At 42.2% G+C, this 24,583-nt stretch overlaps 1 protein-coding gene across 9 annotated transcripts in view; it reads left to right on the top strand.

Annotated features, from left to right (window-relative positions):
* The window catches only part of SYNE2 (spectrin repeat containing nuclear envelope protein 2), a 1,823,309-nt gene that overhangs the window by 196,207 nt on the left and 1,602,519 nt on the right, over positions 1–24,583 (top strand). For all 9 annotated transcript variants that reach the window (XM_069207355.1, XM_069207357.1, XM_069207362.1 and 6 more), the window contains exons 17-18: positions 1,331–1,495; positions 8,590–8,751. In XM_069207355.1, the coding sequence (XP_069063456.1) occupies positions 1,331–1,495; positions 8,590–8,751 (327 nt within the window). The remainder of the gene's footprint in view (positions 1–1,330; positions 1,496–8,589; positions 8,752–24,583) is intronic.

Raw genomic sequence — 24,583 nt, 5'->3', positions numbered from 1 at the left:
GGACATTCAGATAAGTTGAGGCATAAAAAAAAGTTGAAAAAGTGAAACATTCTTCAACTTCACGTCATCCACTGACTGACGAGATATGGGAAGGGGAGCATCTTTGATCGATGCTTCCTTCTGCAGAACCTGGTCTGGGCAGACTTTGCGCTTCCTTGCAATTCTGGGAGCTGCAGCAACCCCTGCCCAGCTTAAAAAGTTTTATGAGGCAATGTGCCTCATTTTTGGGCAGGCTGAACTCGCTGGTGTGCCTTCGGATCCTGCAGAGTCGGAAGCGGCCCCTTTGGGCTCTCGTCGATGACTTTGGCCTCTGCTTCTCGGGGCACCTAGGGATTAATTAATGGATCCGAATTGGCACTGGTGTCTCTTTGACCTTCCCCGGTGGCGATTCTGACGTTGATGCTCCTGATGCCATCCGGGCCCCCTTGTGGCGCCACCCCATCCTCATTGCCAACTCCAACACAGAGCCGGATGGGCATATTACGATGCCGACTCTGGCGCCGATAGGGGCCTTGTCCCATGTCTTAAGCCTTATTACTATGGCCTTATTACGACGGGCTAGGTTACGGTGAGGAAGGGGAGCGGTCATAGGATCCTTTAGAATACCAGCTCCAAGACCCCACCCCAAGTACCTCCTAACATACTGGAATGCTGTCTTACCCTTCCGTCGCTATGAAAGAGGGGGCTTCATATTCAATGGTGAAGCAGAGAGCGGCCGAGGTCCTGGACTTTGAGATTCCTTGAGTTGTAGTCAAGACTAACCTCCCAACAGAGGTGCTTCAGTCTGGGGCTTTCTCCTTGGAACCCCTGTTCCCCTTTAATGAAGCCCTTACAGATGTCCTACTGGGTACCTACTCCAAGCCCTGCACAGGGGCTCTTGGAAACAGGACAGTTTCCCACCGCCATCTCCCTGCATGGGATGACCCGAATTTCCTGATGCAACACCCCACCCCGACCGCTCGGTCATCCAAGCCTCCACCTCCCAGGGCACATTCCCTTCTGCACCCCCAGATAGGGAGTCCAAGAGGCTGGACACACTTGGTAAGATGTTTTCTTTCACCAGCCTGGCATTGCGGTCCGTGACGCCTGGTCTGTTTGGTTCAAGTTTTGCACTTTAAGTAAAAATAAGCAAGCTTTGGCAAAGCCAAAAAAGCTTACATTTTCAGGTTATAATGATACTTATTTTTTTGCCAGTCTTTGTTAGTAGTGGTATATAAGATATTGCTGACAATTGAATATATATAGAAGAAACAAACGCCAGGGCTGGTCTTCGGACTATGGCAGTTGTTTTTGGCATCTGAACCTAAAATCTGTTGACCTTTAATCCTAGATTCCGTCTGAAAGCCTCTCAAAATGGGGTGAGATACTCAGCTCCATAAATACTGCTGGACAGGATCTGATCAAGGTCAGCAATAAACATGTAGGAGCACAACTCTACAGTGAACTGAAAAAAGTGAACCGAAGATGGGAAAAGATCATAAAGAAGAACAAATTTGTAAGTTTGTCAATCTACATGTTAAGGTTTCTGTTGGCTGTGTACTCTGTTATAACTTCTGAGTTCATGTCTACAAACGGTATTTTTTTGGTGTTTGTATGGGAAGTTTGTAATATGAGATATTTGTAATGTTGTACAAATTGGAAAATTGTGGTATTTCACCCATGCAAATTTCTCTAGGCCTTACCTAGCAAACTTTGTACGGGATAAAACACTGGGTACAAGGATCGGGGTGGACGGTTCCCATTTGAGCCGGCCAAGGTTGATTTGCATATGATTCTTTCCAGTCTGATATGGACTGGTTTGCACCCCGGAGTAAGTGGCTGAGATTATTACATTCAATCCAACTATCACTTCTCTGTTTTCCTGGGTGTGAAACTTATGGCGCCGCATTATGATTATTGAGGACCTCAAATTTGAGCGTCTTTGTATTAACTGTATGTTGCTACTGAAGCCTAGGCTTAGATGTAGACACAATCTTTAAAGCAGCTTTCATAATTTGGAATTGTTGAATGGAAGCATCCAAGTGAGACAGAAGGATAGGTCATATAGGTTGGTATTGTGCTCACCTTAGAGTGTACAAATGACATATTGCTTATGTCAGCACAGGCTGTGGCTGAGTAGTTCATGGAGTCCATTTTGAATCACTTAATAATTAGTAAGGACAAACTTTTCAATTTTGCTTGTGCCTGTAACCTTTTCCATCTAAGGTTTGAGTACATATTAGAAAAAAGGTGCAAATAAGGACATGCGAGTAGTTCATGAACCCAAATTGATCGCAACAAAACAAGAGTTTGCTGCTGGTCATTATATTGTCTATGGACAACTTTTGATGTCTAAATAGGAATTATATCTTAATCCAGGAAAATTGGTTCTGTGAGAGTACATTTATTTATTTTTCTTTTGTTCTAAAGAAGCCCCACCTCTTTGTGTTGGACTACACACAATGTTGGCATAATGTGTGAACTTGCACTTGTAGTAGTAAAATGATCGTGAGTGGGCAGAGAGTCAAAGACCATATGCATTGAACTAAACTCTCTATGTCCAAAATGTATAGAGTAGTATGTTAAAGTTCACTGAAAGCACTTTGGTTCCTCATCAGGGGTTTTGAAGCACCATATAAATGAAAGTCCAAATTAATTAATTATAATTAAAACATACCTTATTTTTTTATCTGGTAATTTAGAGTATCATATAGCGCTCCTGCTGATAACCTCCGAGCACTAGGTGAAATACACCTTCCTTCTGTGTGGTAGGATTGCTTGTAAATGTCACACTTGTATAGCACACTACTCACCCATTAGGGTCTCAAGGCACTGTATGCATACCGCTGTGGAACCACTCCTGGCTTTCCCCTGTGAGGCACCCACTCCTGGGCAACCCCCAGGGTGAAGCCAGGCATCCAAGCGCTATGAGGGACGTTGTGGAGATTAAACAAGCTATTGCCCAGAGTTACAGAGTGGGACCCATTAATTAGATTAGGCACCAAGGTGAGAATTACCTCGTACAAGGGAATTGAGCCCAAGACCCACCAAGGCAGGAATTGAACCCTGTTCCCGGGCCAAATGTCTGTATCAACTCTGCCGCTCTAACCATTGTGCCACACTTCTCCACTGCATCCATACCTACACAGCTGTGACACGACACCTCTACCTTACATTCTACTTGTCTTAATTTTCTGCTTCATCCTCATGCTGCCTTCTATTTAATTATTTATATATATATTTTTTAGAATTAGAGGTCAATTCAGATGACCTCAGCTTTACCTGTCCACATTTATGAACCGTAATGTGTGACAGCAAAAATGTGGTCAACGTTTTGATAGACCGAGCTATCACAGTCTCAGCAATGCGATGCCACTTACTTGAAGAGATTGGGCCAAAATGCAAAAAGTTGCTTTTTGCAGGACTGGACCTTGGTGTACTGCTTCAAGAAGCCCAAATATCTTCGTCTGTGACCTTTGAACTACATCAAAACTCATTTATATTGATGACCCGGGATTGTAAAACCAACTCTGGTCCCTCTCTGTGGTGTAAATGAGTTGTACCTCTTACTTTTACTTATGAGAGTTAATGTTCTTTTTATCTGACATTTAAAAATGCTGTGGCCAAATTAATGCTATAAAATATATTGTCAGCCTAAAAATGTAGGTAGCTTGAATTAAAAACTGGAATAATAAATATACATAGGCCAAATTCACCGTTTGTTAAAGTTTTCTTTAGTCAACAAATGTTTATTCATAGTCTGTCCCATATGCAAAAAGAATAGACCTCTCTGAAACGCGATTACATGCCGAAAACTAATCCATATTGTCATGAATAAGAAATAATACTCTCAGGGCCATCGACCTCCAGCAGTAAAATATGACTCCTATTTGTACTTACTGGAGTTTACCGGTGTTTTGATCCTAAATAAATGATAAACATAAACAAACATTTGCAATACAATGGGTTTCACATATTTCTAACAAGTTAAATGTTATCTTTTGACAACCGCGCTCACGAGCAAAAACAAACAAAATGTAATGGAAAATGAGAAAAGACGACTTAACAAAATAAAATAAAGTTCACTTTAAAAAATAAAACTTTGCAATTTTGTTTGCTCTGCTAGGCAGGTTTTTTCCAGGCACAACCTTTCTGTTTGCAGGGCACTGGAAGTATGAACAAAATAGTACCTGGATCACGTAGGGAGCAACAGACAGGCACTAATTAAGTTGAAATCAATTAGAGCTTGATCCCTGCTCCACCCAGAGGAATGGAAACAGACATGCCTTGACAAATTACGAGGCTGTAAAGAAGAGTGCCACGCTAACCAACAAATGGTGAGCGACAGGGGGGCTCCAAGACCTTCACTGAGCACAACAGAACCTTGCATGCGAGACGCATGTGCTAGTGCATGCACTCACAGGATCAACCCTAAAAACCAGTGGCTAGGATACTTGAAACAAACCAAGCCACTGGTAATTACTGCAGTACACAGATACCATTCCATTATTTATTGCACTGTGTTACTAAAAAAGTTCACTCACAACCAAATTAGTCACAACCACAGTATAGCCAGTATTGACAGGAGACACCCTTTGAAAGAAAACACAAGCAATCTCTCACGTTTTTGCCTAGTTGGGCTTTATCTGTGAGGTGCAGGCTCAGTCATATGGCATAGTGAGCACGGCACCCATGTTTGGGCTGTCACTCTTATGGTGTTTCTTTGAGAAAAACAAAGAAAAGCAATGATGGGGCGCTCAACTTAGTCTCATCCACTGGTAATCTCTCTGGAGCATACTCCATCTCATCCATGACTGATAGGTCCAGCGTAGGGAAATTTCTGATAAATTACATTCATAGCTTGAAAACTTTATCAAACCTCAAGCTTCATTTCTGTACAAAAATGCCACTTTGGGTGACCACAGATGAAAACAACAGAGTCCTGTTATTTACTAGCAAGAACTTTGTGAAAAGTCATTTTAAAGAGTAAAGGATTACAGGACAAGACTAGTATTTTCAGTTCAGATTGACTAGTTTATTTCAACCAAGGGGCAGCATCATCAGAGGGTAAATTGTTTTTGTCGAGTTCACTATGTGCCTGCGCCAAGGAGGAAGTGACTTGCGTTGCTTTAACTATCACGCCGCTGTGCCCCGATGGCAAAAAACCACCCAAGGTAAAATCATGACTCATTGTTAGAGAAACAATTCTGCATCTGCTGGAAGCCTTAAAGCATGCGTAGGAAGGGAAAGGGGGAATAACTTATATCTGGTTTCTGACTTTGTGATTTTTGCACCAGGGTATGACTGCGTGGCAAGCTTGGAGCTCTTCCAATATTAGAAAAGTCTGATTCCTGTGAAAGGTAGAAGCAGTAATATTTGTGCTTGGTGTATAACAAAAGCAGATAGCATGAACTTCATGCCCAAAATTACAGTAGTTGTTATTGCCAAGAACGCATATTTTTGTCTCTAATGGATGTTTTAGTTCACTTTTTGCATTAAATGCACAGTGGGTGACCAGCATGCTTACTCATGGAATTCTATACTAATAGGTGCCTGCAGCGAAATGTATTTTTCTGTCAGCTAGAGAGCCTTGTTGTCCAGTTTTTGGAAGAGCAGCAGCGCACATTTTTATTTTATCAATAGTGAGTCTGGTTTAATAATCAGATTTCCAGATTTAAGGCAGTTGTAAGACTTTTGTAAACCATGTAAGAGAGCGTAAACTATGAGTGGATTTACCTTCGATTAAGAAGACCTTAAATTCGAGAACGTAGTTTCCTCTATAGTAGCCATCACTCAGGACTAGGTCCAAAACACATTTGCGCCTTCCTCAGGCTCGGATTATAAATGGCTTTTTCGGGCGTGGTCACTTGGTACTTAAAAAAGTAAATTAATATGTTTTCGCCCATCAGGCCGCCGTAATCCGATGATCTTAAATTTCTGTCACTGTTGAACAAAATGCAGACCAGAGGGGAACGAAGGTTCACCTTCCTGACCCTAAGTTATGGAATACACTTCCTTTTCACATTAAAAAGGAACGTTCTTTGCTTCCATAGCGCCTTAAAGTCTGGCTTTTCTGCTGACTAATTGGAGCCTAAATAAGATAGGTTTGATTTTGGGTGTAGTATAAATAAATAGAATAATAATGTGTTGTCTCATCAAGAAGATTGCACGTCAGACAATTCACTGTGTAAGATAGGTGCCCAGTGAAAACTGATGGTATGTGCTGGTAACTATGTGTCTATCGTACCTGTCACAAGTGTGATAGCAGGTTTCAGAGGACGACTCCTTCCTCCTCGCAGGCGTCTGTTTCAGGAATCTGGTGCAGTAAGTATTTCTTCTGACAGAGTGGTGCCTAAGGATAAATACAAAAGGGCAAGCATTGTAGAAGCTTGCCAATTGGTTCTAAGATTCCATATTTCCCCGGAAGTAATGCTCTGAGAGAGAACTCCTCTCACTGACTGTAGAAACTTGTTGTAGAATGTTAACCTGGAATTTCACAGCACTGCCAAGAGATTACTGGAATGCTAAATGCTGGCGTGGCAGTTTGTAAAGGTGAGCAAAAGTTGTTAAACACGTTTGACGCAGATTAGTTTCTTTTACCGCCATTGAAATATATTGGTGAACGTGAGGATTCCTTTTCCTTCGAAAGATCGGAAACTCGAAAGAGGACGTCAGCATTTAGTATAACTAGTTTGGTTCTGAGTTTGTGCTACCTTGGTTACAGAAACCACGCTTTTTATATTCAAATATTAACAATAGCCACTAAACATAATACACCATGCAGTGACCAGCACTTTCGTAATCATATCTAAATCAGTCTTACAACAAAGAGATCACTCTCCCACACTCAGCATAATAAATTTATCCAGGAGTGTAAAGGCAATTAAGTCGTAAATTAGTTCAACACTAACGCCACCGCCAAGAATATTGAAGTAGGCAAGATGGAGAATGTATTGGCAGGGAAAGAGTCTGTAGACATTGATTTATTTCTCATATACCTACAGTCTGAATGTAGCACATAGAGAAGTCACGCATCAGAATTTCTAAACCTGGAAATTTTCATAGAGCGTTTGTCTACATCTTGGACGTGGGAATATCATCCATTTAAGGTTTAGCCACTGATAAATTGGGAATAATAGCAGAGATTAGTGTCTCTGCACCGATTTCAGCTTGTTTTTGTCCATTACCAGACCTGTGTTCACATGAACATTTTCTTGTTTTTAGCAGGTTGAAACATCTGGTTGAAAGCAAATGTGAATGTGATAATCCTACATTGCGTGTAGTTCTTAATTCGGCAGATAACTGTTGTACTCACAGTGTCTGGAAATATGTTATTCTTACAATGTGAATTTTAGAAGCCTTAGAACTGGAGTGAAAGCCTAACCAGGGATCTTCAACCCTTTCTGCAATAAGAGCTACTTTTGTTCAATGAAAAGCATACCAGCTACTAATATTTTTAGTGCTTAATCGTGACCACATAAGACAAGATTACATTAGTGGCCACCATATGTAAGATTACCAGCAGTGATCACCTCACTCCATTAGGATCGGTTGCCAGCAGTAATGTACAAATGCTTTGTCCACCTGGAACGCCTATTGGTGGGTAATACATAACAGTCATAGATATAATGCCTCGGCACCAAGGTAATAATATAAGTAATAAGTTCTCCTCATGCTGCATGATTTGTCTCGCAACTATCAGTTTTAAATATGTTTTAGAAATTCAGCGATTTTTCTCCAAAGATCAGTTTCTGAGTTTTGAAAAAACACACATTTCCATCTCCAGTACACACTTTTAAAGTTTGGTATACATGTATTACTTTGCCAAGCAAAGGCTGGTGTACAGATATCAGATCTGCTTATAAGTAGCTGGAGAGCTACAGGTAACTCACAAGCCACTTGTTGGAAAAGCTTTGCCTAAACCCTTATAGTACTGGCTGAATTGTCTTCTGGGGGTTAATTTTATGTCAGTGATTATTCTTAGAGGTAGGGCAAGTGTATCCATTGTATGCCCACCTGAAAGCCATCCAAAGCATATCCACTTATTGCTTCATTAAAACAATCTTTGAAACGGCTAACGGCAACAACAAGTTCACCACCTTTTTGCCTTACAAATTCCGCTTAATAGATTGTTGCTAGATTTTGAGTTTGTATGATACTTGAAATAAAACCTTTCCTCCACAAACATTCCACAACTACAGAACGTTTTGAACTGCCCAGAAACGCTGGAAAGAGACAACCCCCCATGTGTAGTGCCAGTTTGTTGCCCATGGAGTGCAATATAGGATCATAAATAGTCTACAGCAAAAAAAGTTTCATCTTTGATGTTTTTTACAAGATATGGACCCATCAGACCTTAGGCTGTTAACAAAATATCTTCATGTTATTAATTCAGTATGAAAACCAACATTAATCTGCCTTGCAGGTTCAACCTCTACAAATCTGTATGATTTACAGGGCCCATACAGTAGCCAATTTAGACTGCTATTGTTTTAATCGTCAGTTTTTTATATTTTGCTTTTTTCTCACAGCAGAAGGCCCTTTATTGAAGTGTCAATGATGGCAGACAGACAACATGCAAAAGTAACACTCTTATCCTTTTCTTTACAGAAGATGCAACCAGGCATGAAGGAGCTAATTGAGGAAAGCAAGTTATTGTATATGGAAGCAGTGAAACCAGAATCCTATTCAAAAGATGATACATCAGAAATGCCCACTGACTACGTAGATATTTCAAAAGAATTCTTGGAGAAATACCTGGAGAGGTTGAAGGTACAGTATTAACATGTATAGCAATATTCAAGTATTTTTTCCTCAACTGTATGACATCATGCAGTCAGGTATATAATATTCCCATAGCATGTATCTAAAAAAATTAGCGTTCGTGGTACTGAGTCATTGGATGCCTTCATTTTACTTCCATTAAATGTAAACAACACAGCACGGTTCATTGGATGCTTACTAGAACAATGTTTGTCACTGTGTTTAATATCCAAAATCCTCTTGTCTTAGTCATGGGGCAATCCGCCTTTAATGGGCGATATCCATGGTGGGTATTGTCATTGCTCATTTCCAGAGGCTGTTCCCAGTGGAAGTGGAATAAAATGATCCACCCTCCTGATAAAGAAGCACAGCACATTCATTTTCAGGAATGTTCACTCAAACTCTGTATTAGGTGCTAATTGGTATTACACAAATAGGTAAGGCATAGCAGAATTTGGTTGACGATCAAGGACAGGATGTCAGAACCAAGGAGCATGCATCAAAACTAAACAGATTTTACTGTTTCAAATGCATATGTTTAATTTTTCATTTTTTTGTTTGCTATTCAGGTAAATCCATATCAAATGCACAGTTATTCAGGCTGAGTAAAGGATATGGGGCCCCAAAACCTTGATAACCCATTATAAGAGCAAATAATTATTATATATAACTGGTGTCTATATACATTTCAAAGACCACAGGTAGGGCCCTTTGTCCCAGAAATAGATACTCAGTTTAACATAGAATGCAGACTCGGCAGTATCAAGTAGTGATAATCATTTATTTGGATAAAATTCAATATCATAGAAACAACTCGTCATTGAGCATTTTTTGCAGTGGCTTTATTGTTTGTTCTTCAAAAGCGTTATGTTGAGTCTTCAGGCATGATTTAGGTCCATTCAGCAACTAACAGAAATGGCCAGCATTGGTTTTGCATCCTACGGTTTGCAAAGCTGGGGATCTTTCAAGGCAGGATGATCATGGGAGGGTAGTGTTGATAGACATATGGTAATTGTAGGCCTCACTTTCTTTGTTCACTGCGTTTATGGCTTATACACAGTAGAGGATAATTATCTTGGTTCTGATAAATCTAAAATGTTTGTATAATTGTATCCTATGTTATTCTCTGGGGGTGAGGGGATATTTGTCTAAGAAAGCTGCTGTTAGGAATTTGAGAGCTGAGATGCCTTTTATTATAAATTTTTCATTGAAAACCTTCATATATTTTTGTAATAAATATTATTAATGAAAATAATGCACTACATTTCTTGGGGTGCACAACAGTCTGACAACACATATTGTATGTACCATGATTTGACCCCATCATCTGTATGGAAAGCATCTAAACTTGTAGTGGGGAGAATCCAAGCTGGGAACATGGTCAGGCATCATGAGCCTAGTGCATGCAGCTTGCCATTCAAAATGTCCGGAACTGACTAGTTGGAGAAAGAACATTAGACATTGTTTGCTGACTGCGGAGGTTCTTCCAGAGATAGGCCTACAATCCTGCCTTCATCTATTTTCTCATCTGGAACACGTTCTGAAGATACTAGCTGAGGAGGAAATGCAGCACCCTCCCCCAGCATTTTCCTAGTTTTATCATGCAGTGGTCTAGCTCCTTCTGGTAAATGTAGAGTAGGTGGCTCTCTACCCTCATTTTCTTGCCTCTCTCTCTCTTTGCAGTGCTGATGTTTTCTCCGTACATTATGGCTTCTCTAATACGACTGCAATAGACAAAACATGATTTCCTTGTGTGTGACACTGCAGAGGATGCAATTGCAGTGGTATGTTTGTGTTTGGCATAACCCTCTATTTTTAGCTTTCTCAGAGAACCTCAGCTTAGAATCTGAGAGCTGAAGAGCCTTGACAATATCTTGATAATTATTGCTTTATGTTGTTTGCTTTAGCCCCATTATCTGCAGTGGAATACATCTAAACTTGTAGATAAGAGCCCTTACACTGGAATGTGTGGTGGGGATTGATCTTCCTCAGCCTATGGCCCCAGCTTGACATTTTGAAGATCATGAGATTGGCTAGATTGAGAAGGCACAAAATACATGTCTTTCTGAGAAAGAGATTCTGGTTCTTCTAAAGTTTGTCTCCATTCATTACTCTACTTGTGATCTTATCTGGTAGGACTAGGATGGATTCTTGTACATGCATCTAGATCCCCAAAATCTCCTTGTTTTATCTTGCAGGGGTTTAGCCTGCTCTAGGGCTGGGAATTACTGGTAGCCTTCCTCTCCTAGCCTGGCACACATACAAGTGGTGACCCTCACACTCCTCATCTTATTGGATTTCTCCATTTTGTCCAACATAATTGCCAGGGCAAAAACATATTTCCTATGTGTTACACTACAGAGGTTGCAGACTGTACAGAAGTTCTGTGTTTGAAATACCCCTTTTTGTTGTGGCCAGATGATAATATTTCACTTAAGAACCAATCAGCAAGCAGCTGAATGGTAGAATATTGACAGCAAGAGATAATAGAGTTGAGTGAGCCTAAGCTGCCTCCTCTCTATTACAGTCCTTCAGAACACAACCGAGTCCTCTCACATCTGTTGCTGCAACCTCTCAGGTAGCATCTGCATATCCTTGTCTCACAGTGTCCCATTTTTAAAAGTCCTCCAATATTTCACGCATGAAGGCAGACAATGCTTAACAGAGTACAAGGCATGAGCCCTCTGCTTTGTTGTACGTGGAGGGCCTGTCCAAAAATGCAAGCAGAGCATCAGTGTTGTCTGTTCAGACTTCCCACTGGCAGTCACTCCAGTCATGAATAAGGAGCATTAAACACAGAAACAGTGGTGGAACATTTGGTGGGCACAGTTTAAATTGGGTTAATTGTTCATTTATGAGAAAGCAGACTTCTAAGTGACTTTTGTAATACAAGTATACTCCCATCTAGAAGAGGTGGTTGATTGTAAAGAGCAATAGATGGAAAACACTGCATCAGGATGTTGATTAACTAATATTGGAAAGAAGCAACTGTCAGCCAGTCAAAAAATACATTTATTAGACCAGGGATCTTCAAGGTTTTCTGCAATAAGTGCAATGAAAACCATACCAAGCTCCTAGTATTATTAGTGCTTATTTGTGACAAGATTACATTAGTGCCTACCATATGCAATATTACCTGCAGTGATCACCTGCCTGCATTAAGCATGGTTGCCAGCAGTAATGTAAAAAGGCTTTGCCAATGTGGAACGTGTATAGGTGGGTAATACATAGCAGGCATAGACGTAATACCCCAGCACCAAGATAATATTATTAGTAATAGGTTCCCCTCACACTGCATGATTTGTCTTGCAAATATCAGTTTTAAATAAGTTTTGTAAATTCACCAATTGTTCTCCAAAGATCAGTTTACAAGTTTAGAAATATACAGTTTTCATCTCCAATACATGTTTTCAAGTTTGGTATACATGTATGAATTTTGCCAAGCAAACACAGGTCTACTTTTAGGAGAGTTACTTACAGGTCGCTGGAGAGCTGCCAGTAGCTCAAGAGGTAATCATTGGAAAAGCCTGATTTAGATCATAGGCCCTCATTATGATCCCGGCGGACGGAGGTAAAATGGAGAAAAATATTGCCAACAGGCTGACGGTACTTTTCCCCATATTAAGACATTGGCGGTTTGGCTGAAGCCAAACCGCCAATGTACCACACCGTCCCCCATGGCGATAATGGCCGTCAGGCTGGAGACTAAAGTCTCCAGCCCAGCGGCTGTCACTAGCCCACCTGCTGGATTATGACCCCACCTACTGCCATGGTTTTCGTGGCTTCCTTACCGCCACGAAAACCATAGCAGTCGGCACTATCAGTGTCAGGGAATTCCTTCCCTGTCACTGACAGGTGTCTTCCCTGCCCCCCTGCCCCTCCCCCCTCCCGAGGTTTCCTCCCCACCCCCTCCCTCTCCAGACTCCCCCTTCATTCAAGCACCTTCATTCACACACGCACACACGCATTCACACACCCATTCTCACATTCAAGCACGCATGCAGACATCCATTCACACACACATCCACATACACTTACATACATACAAGCAAATGCAAACACACAACACAACATACACGCACTCACACATCCATACTCGCACACACACACAACACGCAACACACACCCACATTCACGCATGCACAGACATACACACACACACACCCACACATACACCCCACCCCCTCCCCTGTCGGATCACCCGACTTACCTTTTGTGAGGGTTTCCTCCAGCAGGAGAAAGGTCAGGGCGCTGCTGCCAGCAGAAGCACCCGCCAGCAGAACACTGCCAGGCTGTATCATGTGTCATGATACCATCTGCGGCGGTCTACTGACGTGGTGCTGCTGCTTGCAGCAGTGCCACCTTACCGCCGTCCGCTGGCATGGCCACAGCTGGATTTCCGCCATCCAATCCAGCTGTGGTCATAATACGGCTGACGACTGGTAGCAGCGGCGATGGTCTTTTGGCGGCCGTCGCCGCAGAGGTAGGTGGTATTTACCACCAATATTTTAATGAGGCCCATAGTCTTTTAAACAAATTGTGATTATATGCAATGTAACAATTAAAGTACTAAAACCAAACCAGATTTACAGTATCTAAAAGGCAAGTAATAAAAAAGTATTAGTCTCTCTGCAATGTAAACCAAATATCAATACACTAAACCTTAGCCTTCCTGTAAAGCACATAAGAATCTCCCCAGTACCTGTTAGATTTTAAAACCTCATGGTTACCAATAATGTAATCGGTTGACTCCTATTTAAAAAGCCATATGTCTTAAAGATACTTCACATACAGATAAACACCATAAACAATCTAATAAAATGTGTACAACATCTCTTTTAAAATCCAACTCAGGGGTACATTTGTTATTGCTATCTAAAAGGGCCTTCTTGGCTGCCAAGTTTACATATACAGGATTCAATCTGACTCTAAATTTCAAAGGTGTAAGCATTAAATATTAATTGGGAAAGCCAATCGCAATTCACAATTCATCCAAGATTCCCGCAGCAAATGAGTAAAATTTACAGTTCAAATATTGCATGTTCCTTTATCTAATCGAATTTTTTAATATTGACCAGAGCTCGTATCTTGCTATCCTTCTAGATATATCGTGCTTTAAGGCTGATCTCTTCTATACTTTCCTTAACATTAATCGGACGGAACAAACCCATCTAGATTCACTATGCTTAATCTTTTTATGACAAAGCATTGAGATTTTTTGAGTCACACTACGCTCCAGGCGATTCTAAAGTGTAATAACTTCTGCATAGGCTAGATACTTCCAAGAAGTCAATCTGTTTCCATCCTTACCACTTGAAGCATCGCAGAAGGTGGTAAAGACAGAAGTTATTTAAGACATCTGCCTTCTTCAAGATTTCACTCAGGTTTAACACTTAAACATAGTAGTACAATCCCATATTGGAATTGAGGACAAATCATGGCTGAGTAGGCCAATAAAAAAGGTCTTGATGAAGACCTCCAGTACTCTTTATTAAACTTCCTAAGTCCACTATCCAACATGAGTGCCTTTGCCTGTAGGGAATCAATGTGGTCTCTCCATTGTAACTTCTTTCCAAACCACATCCTAAATATTAATATCTTTTAGCTACCTCAGGGGTTTACTGCCTTTGAGAGGGCATGAGAAATGAGAAGGTTACACCAGAAACACTGGGGCTCTCTAATGTGGGAACTGTTCTCAGGCAAGTGCAGGGACAGACTCCAGATACTTATTGAGACAGATTCTATGAACTCATGAAGGATAACCTGATTGAGGGTTTGGACTCACCATTTAGGAGTACAGGATTAAGTTCAGGGAGACTCACGAAACCTCTAATCCGACCTTGGTACATTTTATTGACTTCTCAGTAAAGACACTAGGTGGCTGGTTGAAAGGTAACACGCTGCAGGACTATGAAGAGCTCTACAATTTGATCATAAAGAAGCACATTTTGTGAAACTGTACATCAGAGAAGTTACATCAGCATCTAGTAGATACATCTATTTCTAGTTCCAGAGAGCTAGCCAAGAAAGCAAAGAAAGCTGGTGAATGGGTTAGGATTAGGATACCCAAAAAGCAACATGGGGGTGATCCCAAGAAAGGGGGTGGTTTGGCCTACAGAAAGGAAAAGAAGGAGGTGGTAAGTCCTCCAAAAAAGTACCTTTAGGGACCCATACCCCTAAACAAAAGAGGATAGTACATCCCACCTTAACTCTAGTGATAAGCAGAGTAGTAGGGACTCTGAGCTCAAAAAGACCCTAGAAGGCAGGCCCTGCTTTGATTGTCAGCAGGTTCATGATTCCAGAAGGAAGAAGACACTTCCATCACAGCCAGGTGAATGGAATCCCAATCACTGATCTAAGGGATACTTGTGCCATTCACACCCTTGTGCATGACAAGTTGATATCCCCAGACTGGTATTTGCCAGGAAAGACCAGAAGACTAAGGGCTGTCCCAGGGTAAGTTACTGTTAAGCCTATGGCTTTAGTACCCTTAGAGTTAGCTGCGTCTGTCCCTTGGGAGGCAGAGGGTGGTAGTCCTCCATGAGCTTGGTCTGAGCCCAAAAGAGGTACTGGTCCAGTACTAGTCCTCTCCCAAGGATTCTGGAGGCGCTAAACCTACAGATAGTAAAAGTAGACCCCAGAAGAAAGACAAGGAAAGAAGTGTAGGAAAAGTGGGCACATTTTACAAAATGTTCCACTAAGCCAGGGAGATTCTGTTCCAGTAAGGAAGAACTCCAAAGTTGGCTCTGGTGAAGCCTTACCTGCCTCACAAGAAGTCTTGACTAGTCAGGCAACTGTTCAGCAGGAGATTGTGGCCCCTCAGTTGACAAAAGAAAGAGTGAGTGTTTGCTACAAGGTATAGTAACCCACACTGTTAGACCTGACAGCCTTAGGGTGGTCACCATCAACTTTTTGCCTACCTTCCTCCAATTTTTGACACAGTTTTTGTTGGTTTTAGGACTCTGCGTCCTTTACCACTGGTAACCAGTGCTAACGTGCATATGCCCTCTCCCTTAATACATGGTGACATTGGCTTATACCCATTTGGCTTATTTGATTTACTTATAAGTCCCTAATAAAGTGCACTACATGTGCCCAGGGCCTTTAGATTAAATGCTACTAGTGAGCCTGAAGCACTGATTGTGCCACCCATAAGTAGCCCCTGAACCGTGTCTAAGGCCAGCCATTGCAAGGCTTGTGTGTGCAGTTTCACTGCCAATTCGACTTGGCATTTAAAAGTACTTGCCAAGCCTTAAACTCCCCTTTTTCTACTTATACGTCACCCCTAAGGTAGGCCCTAGGTAACCCAGAGGGCAAGGTGCTATGTAGATAAAAGGCAGGACATATACTTGTGTAGTTTATATGTCCTGGTAGTGTAAAACTCATAAATTCATTTTTCACTGCTGTGAGGCCTGCTCCTTTCATAGGCCAACATTAGGGATACCCTCATATACTGTTTGAGTGGTAGATTCTGATCTGAAAAGAGTAATAGGGTCACATTAGTATAGCCAGAGTGGTAATACAAAATCCTGCTGACTGGTGAAGTTGGATTTTATATTACTATTTTAGAAATGCCACTTTTAGAAAATGAGCTTTTTTCTGCACTTAAATCCTGTGCCTTACAATCCACGTCTGGCTGGGTTACTTGACAGCTCCCTCGTGCATTTCACTCAGACAACCCCAAACACAGGATGCTCAGTCACACCTGCACCCATCCGCATACTGAATGGGTCTTCCTGGGAGGATGGAGGGCCAAACACTTACATGTCAAAGGACAGTGGCCTGCCCTCACACAATGGACTGCCAGACCCCCTACTGGGACCCTGGCAGACAGGATGGAACTGAAAGGGGACCTTGTGCACTTCTAAGCCACTCTTTGAAGTCTCCCCCACATCAAAGGCACAATTGTTTTTTTAAACCGGGTCTCCCACCCTACCAACTCAGAACCTTCTTGAGAAGAAACCCACTAGGAAAGGAACTCCAAACCAGAACCTGCAACCTGCTAAGGGAAGCTGCCTGGCTGCCCAAAGGACTCACCTGACTGCCTTGCTGTAAATGACTGCTGCCTTGCTGTTGCCATGCAGCCTTGCTGCCCTCTGGCTCTGCTGAAAAGTGCTCTCCAAGGGCTTGGATTGAGCTTGCCTCCTATTTCCTGAAGTCTCAGGGCCATAAAGACTTCATCTCTGACACACAGCCTGCCCGAATCGACGCACAGCCTGCCCTGCGGTGAGAACCGCATCGCCGAACCAGAGCAACGCAGCCCGGCTCCCCGAGTGGAGATCGATGCAGCGCCAGCATTGCGATCAGAACTTCAACGCATGGCCTACTGAATCGACGTATCGCAAGCTGGAACAGCACAGCTTCACTTCCTGTGAGAGGAATCGACGCAGTGCCTGCCGTGTGGCAGAAATTTCCTGCATCGCCGACCAGATCGACGCAGCTCCTGTGACTTTGTCCTGCATGCCCAGGATTTCTCCACATCCTGGGGCGTCCAAACACCCCGCAACCGGAAGAGGATCCAAGTCTGCATGGCAGAAATCGACGCACAGCCCTTGCTGCGTGGAAAAGCATTGACACATCGTCTATGTGTGCCCGTAGAAACCGACGCACATCTCCCCCGTTTTCCACGCATCTCCTCCTCTGCGGTCCAGTGTGGATAATTTAGACGCAAACCAGGTACTTTGCGCTTGCAAGTGACCATTGTTGTTTTTAAGAACTAAAAGACTGTATTTATCATTACAAAAGTGATATTTCAACTTTTAGCAAATCTTGATTGTTATGACCTTAATCTACTCAGATAAATATTATATTTTTTTCTAAACCAGTGTGGTGTATTTTTGTACTGTTTACACTGTTATTGCATTATTTATTGCACAGATACTTTACACGTTGCCTTCTAAGTTACGCCTGACTGCTCAGTGTGAAGCTACCACAAGAGCGGCACAGGATCATTTGGATTGTGTGTGACTTACCCTGACTAGAATGAGGGTCCTTGCTTGGACAGGGGGTGGGTAACCTGACTGCCAACCAAAGACCCCATTTCTAACACCCCCTCAAATACAATAGCAGGACTTCTTGCACCCAAAGAAACCTATTCCCTCGCTTATTCACCTGTCAGTGGAGAGCTAAAGGTGTGGTTCTGTGTACTGACAGCTGTCAGTAGCCTCTCCTGGGTGTTAGCCTTTACGGCTGCACTCTCAGTGGCATGGTGGTCTGACCCCATGTCAATTAGCAAGTTATGCCTCCTGACCTTGCTAGTCATGGTGGGGTTACTCCAGTTATGGGTAACCCCTGTGGGTAAGTTCAGTGTTGCCCTGGCTAAGAGAGGGTTAGCAGAAGAAGAAGCTCTCACCTCAATGAAGGGAATAAAGATGAAACAGGTCTAGTTCAGTTTAAGATGGCTCCTATTACTGTTCGGATAGGTCAGCTGCCCAGAGGCTGCGACCTTGACAGGAGGATGTGAGGCAGAGCAGACCCTGCTTTAAAATAGCCAGTTTCCCTATTCTTCCTTGCTTGACATGAGCGAGGAAAACTCCCCCAGATGTGGGCAGAGTCTCCTGGGCATGTTGGCTGGGTCGGGGGTGGGGTTGTTTAGTTAATTGGGCTTCTTTGTGGAAGCCACCTTCCCCCATTATTTGCACCCTTTTAGGCCTACTGGATGCTGAGCCTACTAATGAGACCTCAGTGCCAGTACTCTTTACTTAAAACAAAGTATGTTGGATTGTTTCACAACTGGCACAGGACATTAGCACCCCTTTAAGTCCCTAGTAAATGGTACACCTGGTACCTAGGGCACAGGTACTAAAGAGGGTACATAAGGGCTGCAGCATATCTTATGCCACCCTGAGGGGCTCACACACACAAATTGCACACAGCCTGCAAATGCAGACTGCGTGTTAAGGTAAAAGCCCTGAACAAATATATGACATGACACTCTCATTGTGTGCCATGCCAAAGTCACTGCATGCATTATATAGAAGTCTCCCCTACAGCAGGCCTGGAGAGCCCTAAGACAGGGTGCACTAGATTACATGTGAGGGGCATGTATGCATGAGCAGATATGCCCCTGTGATGTCTAGTTCTATTACTAGATAATGCAAATGACCGAGCAGCCTTCTTAGAACATGTACTAGACACTTGTCTTCAAGAGGGACCAAGCTGCATGATGGCTGCACGGAAAATAATGGTGTTTGGTATCAAATACCTCATCCTAATAAATCAATATGGTTGCCAGTATTGGATTTATTATGACAAGCACCCAGAGGGCACCTTAGAGGTGCCCCCTGAAAACCTACTAGTCCTCTAGTGTGCTGGCTGACTGGTATCAACCAGCCTTCCACCACAGATGTGTTTCTGTCCCCCTGGAGGAGAGAGCCACTGCTCTCTGAGATTAGAAGGAATGCCTGCTCTGGCAGGAGGTGTCATCACATCCGCAAACAGGATGACTAGTAAATCTGCATACCAAGGCGAGGAACTTCAAAGTCCCTGCCACCTTTGATGTGTGACCCGAGCTTCCCCCAGACCTGGGAAAGGCAACTGCCTTCCCTGGGGCACATTTGGCACCAGGACAGGTGGTAAAATTTGCTAGTCAGGAGGTGTGTTCATCTTCAGGCAAATACCACACCTAAGGGGCTCCTTGGAGTGCACATGACTAGGAAACTTCTACCATCTTGGGTTTTGGTGGAATTAGGCCCTCTTGGTCAGGGTTATGCCCATTTCCTATAGGAAGTGGTCATAAAGTGTGTGTAGTCTCCCTAAAGGTTGGTATCCCATTGGCTACCACCCGACACTCCCTGTAACCACCATAAATACAATATTTAGGTGGTTCCCATGATGCCAGGAACTCAGATTCTTTGGCCAAAGAAGAAGCAGGACACTGAAGAGCCACAAAAAGCAAGAACTGAGGAGCAGCGACTTACTTGGCCCCTTCTCTGCCGCCCTGCCTGGTGTCCTCGACAGTTGCACCAAGTCGACTCATCCTGCAGCTACTCTGCCTCCAAAAGCCTAAGAGGACTGCCAGCACCTCTAGGAACACCCAGCATCTCCTGTGGAGTAGCAGAGGTATTTTTGTGCACCCTCAGGCACCCAAGAAGAACTGTGAGAGCTCCGGACCGCTGAAAACCTGACACCAAAAAGCACCACTGCACCGAGCCCCCCAGTCTGAGTCGAAGTGGATCAGCAGTGCCAATGAGGTTGTTAGACCTTCTCGTGCTGAACCCCACCTTGGGTTTAGTCAGACTGGTCGCCGAGTCGCCAACTGCAACCTCTTTTGTGCAGAAACTAAGAACCGCAAGCAGTCTTTACAACGTGACCCCACCGGACAAAGACCCACCGCACATGTGCCCCCCAGCCTGAGTTGCTGTGGGCCGACGGTGTGCATGCATGCTGAAGACTCTCAAGACTTGAGCCCCCCTTTGGGTTCAGCCGCACTGGTTACCCAGTCCCCACCTGCAGACTCTTTTTCCCCAGGAACATTTCCTACTAAAGTGAATGGGACCCCCAACACTGAAAAGCACCTCTGCACCAGGACTCCCCAGTGCTTCCCGAAGTGACCTGTTGGTGCTGCCTTGGACCTTGCCCCATTCTTACCGTAACTCCAGAAGAACAGTTTTGTAAGTTGTTGGCAAGTACCCATATGCAGTATGTGATTCTTTCCCGTAGGATAGCATTAGGGCACCTGATGCTGAAAAGCACCTCTGCACCTGGATGCCCCAGCGCCTCCCGAGTGACCTGTTGATTCTGCTTTTGGCCTTGCCTGTTTTACCTTAACTCCAGAAGAACAGCACTGTACGTTGCTAGTAAGTGCCCAAATGTATTGTATACATATCTTTTCCCATAGAATAACATTAGGGCACCAGATGCTGAAAAGCAGCTCTGCACCCTGACAACTCAGTGCTTCCCGAGCTGACTTGTTGGTGCTGCTTGGACTTTACCCCATACTTACCTCAACTCCAGAAGATTGGTCCTGTAAGTCGCTGCTAAGTACTCGCATGCAGTGTATGTGCCCTTTCACTTATAACATTACGCATTAGAGTCAAAACAAGTGTATCTTATTATGACTTAAAAATTGATAACTCAAAAGTACTTACCCAATTACGATGATTGAGGTGTCTAAATTTATATAAAAATCAGTGTTATTTTTATAAATTGGTGTCAGATATTTTTATTGAGTGTGTCTCGCTTACTGGCTCTGTGTGTGCAATAAAAGCTTAACACTATCCTCTGATAAGCCTAACTGCTCGTCCACTCTACCACAAAAAGAGAACTTTTAGGGTTATTATTTTAACCCCTGTCAGCCAATAAGGGTGGTCCTGGACTATCTGCATAGTGTCTCCTTACAGTGGTACACTACATAGCCAACTTCCTACAAGCACCTCATCAATGCATGCACTCTGTAACTCATCCTACATCACTACAGATAAAACGAGCAATAAATGCATCCTGTTCCATGCCTGCCTCCACCCCCAAAAAGAGAAGGTAAAATAAAAAGGGGAACCTATTATTTGATAAAGTGAAAAACTGCTGCACAAATTGTGGCACTAATTCATATTCAGGGTTTGTGCACATAATATTAAAATCTAAATTCCATCACTCAGTGGCTCAGTGGGCAATAGAGCAAAAACTGCCCCTTATACTGTCATTCGTGAAAACAAAATGTGAATGACTCTCCGACAGACAAGTGGCTGAAGATGACTGACCCAAACTCCCTCTATACATGTGCATATTTTTTTAAACAATAGCCTTGCTGACAGCTAATCTTGTTGGATAGGATAAAAAAAGTACTTTAATACACACAACATCAAATAATATTCAGAATATTATAAACAGTTAAAACATTATAGTTTTCAAAACAATATTCAACTTCTCCTAAGAGACCTAACAAGCTTTCTCAAACGCAAATCGTTTACCCTCAGTACTTGTCTTTGGAGGTAATAAAACTCTTGTCTACAAAAGTAATCTGTTAGATTCCATGTAGCAAAATTCCTGCCCACACTTAAAGGTCTATTAACTTTGTTACAAAATGTTAAAAGGCATGCTGTCTTTAACATATGTTTTTCACTAGAATGAAATCAGTGCTACAGCCTTATTTATAGCTTTTTGTAATAAACATAGCAGGCATATTCTATGTGTCATATCTTTTTCAATTAGTCAATTAGCTCTGGAACCTTTGTTATTGAATTGTGACTGAAACCAACACCGGCCTCTGAATTGCCCATAAATGTGCCCACAAGGCATCCATCAGGCACACAATTATAAAATAAGAAATAAGCAAAAAAAAATAGATTTGACAAAAATATATACAATCCCTCCTCAGAAGGCAAATTAAGAAATATCATACTGCAAATCTTCTACTCCCATGTTTTTTCAGAGCGGGTGACCAATACCAAAACCCTTCCCTATTATTGTTGTTTGTGACGTTCCATCTATCAAAACATCTCTGTACTGTTTTAACACAATGTGTAATAATATTGCATTTTTAAAGGCCCATTGGCTTTAACAAATGTTTCTCACAATAAATAATTATGGCCTACTGCCTTTGTTGTAGCTTTGCATCATTGACATATCAGATCTCTGGAATTTTACTTAACTTTTCCCAATGAAACAACTAGGCCTATAGCTTTTATAATTGGCTTGTCACCATGGAAAAAACTCAGTCCTTCTTTGTTGAATCTAAGTTTTACCACAATACAACTATCAAGCATGGCATCAAACAATTACAAATATATACAAAATGACAGTTGACAACAAAAAAAACAACCCCACCTAACAGGGCATAAAAAGTATTACCTAAGAGAAAACTTTCTACCGTGTGGGTTTGTTCTTGCGGAAACGCCATACAAAGGGGCATATTATCAAGCCCTTTGCGCCACCTTATCGCTGCCATAGCATCTTTTTTGTATGCTAAGGGGGAGCTAAGGTGTCTTTTCTGCTGCGCCATATTTACAATGTAGCACAATTCTTGCATTGCTCCACTTTGCAACCTCTTGCGCAGCATTATGCCTGCATCAGGCATAACGTATGCATGAGTTCTGGCACAGGAGGCCCACCAAAAAAAAGGTGCAGTGAAATTTACATTTCAGTGCCCCTTTTTTTCCATAATTTTTAATGCCTGCTCAGAGCAGGCGTTAAAATGACGCACCCATTATATTCAATGGGCCTCCCTGTGCTTTGCTGCACTAGCGTCAACATTTTTGATGCTAGTGTAGCAAAGCGCCACAGTAGTGTAAAAAATGTTGACGTTATTGTGCTATTGACCTCCATGGTGTGCCTTATTGTAAATACAGCGCAACCATTGTGTCGTTAGGTGCCGGTATGGGGGCGCAAGAAAAGTGGCACATCATCCACTTTCTTGTAAATATGCCCCAAACTCTTTTGCTTCCTGCAGTCATCTCTAAGATTTCATGTGACAATATACCTGTCTAAAGGCTTTAATGTGAAATATCAGTCCACGCTTAAAGGCTTATTGGATTCAACACAAACTTTCTTTAAAAAATAACTCAGACCTAATGCCTTTGTCATAACCTTTCATAACAAACCAATCAGATGTATATCATTGGACATAGCTTTTCAATTTAACCAATCAGGCTAATATCCTTAGTCATGGGTATGTCAAAATATCCAAACTTCTGCAACTTATATTACTTTGTGAGGCTTGTTCCATACATGGACTGACAGCACTGATATCATACTTTCACTAGCACAAGGGGTGGAGGCTGAAAAACTTGTTTTCTGCCATTAGAAAGGAAGTTTCAACCAGGGATTTTTTGAATGCAGGATTGTCCACAGTACAAAGTCACAGAATTGTTCAGTCATTTTACCTTTTTAAAAAGTAACTTCTGACAGGTTTTTTCAGTGTTAACAACTGAACAGCAACACATCTTACTTTATCCTCCACATGCTGTGATAATTTTCGATCAGAAGTGTTATCTGTGCTGAGCCTCAAGAGAGGGAGATATTACCTTCTGAGTTTAAATGGAGCACTCTAGCTAGAACAACAAAAAAAACAAGCATACATATACACACCTAATTAAAGGTCACGTGCGTGCCTTCTGAATAATTATTGTGTTCTGTCACTACCTGAAAAGACTCTATATTGTGTTTACAATTTATAAATAAAAAATAATTTGAGAGCTATTCACATGAGTAAATCTACATGAGTAAAGTTACTCTTACAGCAACTTTACAACTTATGGTTGTTTTTCAAACACATCAGGTGAGGACCCACTGCATGAATTAGAATCACCTTTTCTAGATTTCAGTGAGTGTCTGTGACTGTTCTGTTGGAAGTAGAGTACCGTTGCTCTAATTTAAGTGAAGTCCAGACTTTGGATCCATAAGATCCATGCAAATATCTACCAAAAAATAGGAGTTCTAAAAGACAATCCAAATGCATTTACAAACAAAAATGCTTTGTAGTTAGCAGTTTCTATTCCTTTAAAAAGCCACTATAGCTGTACTTTTTATTTTTTACCAGTGCTTACTAAAACGTTTGCTAGCAGATGCATGAATGATTCGTTTTCCCCTTTTTTCATACCTTCTTCATATAAATGTACATTTCTTCGTTTCTCCATTAACCTGCTCGAGCTAAAAAATAGATGGAAATCAGTCACTAGATGTACACCTACTGACTCATTGATAAACAATTTGATAATACATTTTGGCCCAAATGTACATTAACATTTGACTCACGGTGGTGCAGCAACCAGTGTTGCTGTGCTCCCTAGCGATAAAGGGAGAGAGAAACAATGTGCAATATCTGCTAAACTACAGTGCGTTTTGTTGCAGTTTTTCTCTCCCCCAGTGCTGGTCCACTTTTGGATGTCATCCACCTACGCACACA

Source organism: Pleurodeles waltl, chromosome 9 (genome assembly GCF_031143425.1).
Source record: "Pleurodeles waltl isolate 20211129_DDA chromosome 9, aPleWal1.hap1.20221129, whole genome shotgun sequence".
NCBI classification, from domain to species: Eukaryota; Metazoa; Chordata; class Amphibia; order Caudata; family Salamandridae; genus Pleurodeles; species Pleurodeles waltl.
The sequence above is the reverse complement of the archived record's forward strand: the minus strand, read 5'-3'. Positions and strand labels throughout refer to the sequence as shown.